Genomic DNA, 2,053 nt, shown 5'->3' with positions numbered 1-2,053 from the left:
CCATTTTGTTTCCAAAACAAACCCAGCCCCTTTTTTTGCCAGGGTGGTTAAATGCCAAAGGAAATCCATTCCACGCGCCAACACAAACACCCGAAAAGTAAAATAGATTACGGAAAACATGGGTAAGCGATAAAACAAACAAATGTAGAAAAACTTATCTACAGTGGAAACCTGATATAACAGGGGATATGGTGGGACCAGAGAAAAAGTCCCGTTATATCAGATCCCTGTTAAATCAGAAATGCCCAAGGTAAGTTAGCATTTGTGGACTAATCCAGCTGTATTTATTCATGAGTAGTTTCCCTTACCCCAAGTACCCTGCGCATGACACATTACGCGTGCGTATAGCTAGGCTTAGGGCTAGCACTAGCAGGAAGTCTGCAGCACACTGCAGCCCTCTCTCGCTTCACCCGCTGCGTGCGCTTGCAATGGCGTGATTTGCGTGGGCTTGCTCCATCACTGCGGTACTCTCTCTCTGTCTCTCTCTCTGTCTGTCTCTGTCTCTGTCTCTGTCTCTCTCTCTCTCTCTCTCTCTCTCTCTCTCTCTCTCTCTCTCTCTCTCTCCCTCTCCCTCTCTCTCTCTCTCTCTCTCTCTTACTTTTTACACATTGTTCACTTGCCTTTTTCCCTGCTGTAACCGATTGGGCTCCGACAAGGCCGTGTTATTGCTGATAACTTTTAATAGAGACAAACAGTAGGAAAAACGGGGATTTTTTAAAAAGTCCCTGTTATTACCGGGCCTGTTATAATATATGGTTTCCACTGTATGTTCAAGAACATTTAACATAGGAAAAACAATAAGGACGAGGCAAATGCTACTTCCGGGATATAAAATAGAAATAAAGGCCTTGAACATTTTGCGTTCACTGGGTAAAATAGAGTGCAAGAGAAGCTGGGGACGAACAAGGACAACCTACTTATAGAACTTGAACAAATGGGTGGCGGGGAAAGACCAGGACAATAATTGGTCGCTTTGAAGGACAGGCGGGCTAACCCAGATTTCGGGAGTTTCCAGAAATCTTGACCCAAAACCAAAAGTGGGCATTGCCCTACCTATATGAGAAGTTTGTTTTCATTGGTGTGCAGATCTATATTTGTTTGGTTATATAGAAAACACTCCTTGTCTTTTAAAGAAACTGAACAAGGGGCAAAAACTTTACTTTCGACTTTCTCAAAACAACATTTTTCGGGATAGCCCCCTTTGTGTTTAAAAACGACCAATTATGAAAAGGTTTTTGAGAGCATTGGAGCGAAGAAATGAGTGGCGGACCGTAATTGCCGATTCCTGTCTCAGAACAGGCACTCCATGGTGATGATGAACGCCATAGGAATACCAATACACAAAATTAATACACTTTGTTACAGCGGTTTCCTTTGCAGATTAAATTTTTTTTTATTTGCTAAAAATTAAAATATTATCATTATTATTATTATTATTTATTTATTTATTTATTTATTTATTTATTTATTTAATTATTTATTAATTTATTTCCACGGAGGGGAGGGGGGGGAGGTGTTGCATGTAGTTGTTTTTTCTCCCCACTAAAACAAACTTTCTTGAGGAAAATGTAAGACAACTTACCAAACAGTTTGGCGAAGTATGTTGACAGGGCCACTGACTGTGCATAAAGTTTCCCATCTATTTCCATGTATGGAGCCAATCCAAAAGGAGCCTCTGAGGGGGAAATAGAGTTTGAGATTTGTCTAAAGAAAAACAAAATAAATCAACTAAATTATACCAAGACAACTAAATGATCGTTGATTATTACCATGATGGCTCGTTTCTTTGACTAGAAGAAGTCCCCAAAAGGAAAAGGATGATGATGATCCTGCATCCTTGGAGTCAATTAGACCAGGGCGTCAGACATGAACCGCTACATTCAGCAGGCGTGAAGGCATTTGGGGGACTTTTCATTCGTTTTCCCACACCCTTTGAATCCTCTGCTACCGCTCGTAACTGAAAACGCGCCGCCCAACATAATAAAATATATTGCGGATTTTCTGGGGTCTTGGTTCTTCCGATTTTTTTTCCTTCAAAGAATTCCTGAGGAAC

At 40.9% G+C, this 2,053-nt stretch overlaps 1 protein-coding gene across 1 annotated transcript in view; it reads right to left on the bottom strand.

The window, feature by feature from the left end:
- LOC106010985 (glutathione S-transferase 1) overlaps positions 1-2,053 on the bottom strand; it is a gene marked incomplete at its 3' end in the record, with an annotated part of 37,185 nt that overhangs the window by 31,010 nt on the left and 4,122 nt on the right. The window contains 1 exon segment of the mRNA XM_013083016.2: positions 1,583-1,675. Within this exon segment, the coding sequence (XP_012938470.2) occupies positions 1,583-1,675 (93 nt within the window).

The sequence above is a fragment of the Aplysia californica genome, unplaced genomic scaffold, assembly GCF_000002075.1.
Source record: "Aplysia californica isolate F4 #8 unplaced genomic scaffold, AplCal3.0 scaffold00205, whole genome shotgun sequence".
Classification (NCBI taxonomy): domain Eukaryota; kingdom Metazoa; phylum Mollusca; class Gastropoda; order Aplysiida; family Aplysiidae; genus Aplysia; species Aplysia californica.
This window is presented reverse-complemented; position numbering and strand designations above follow the sequence as displayed.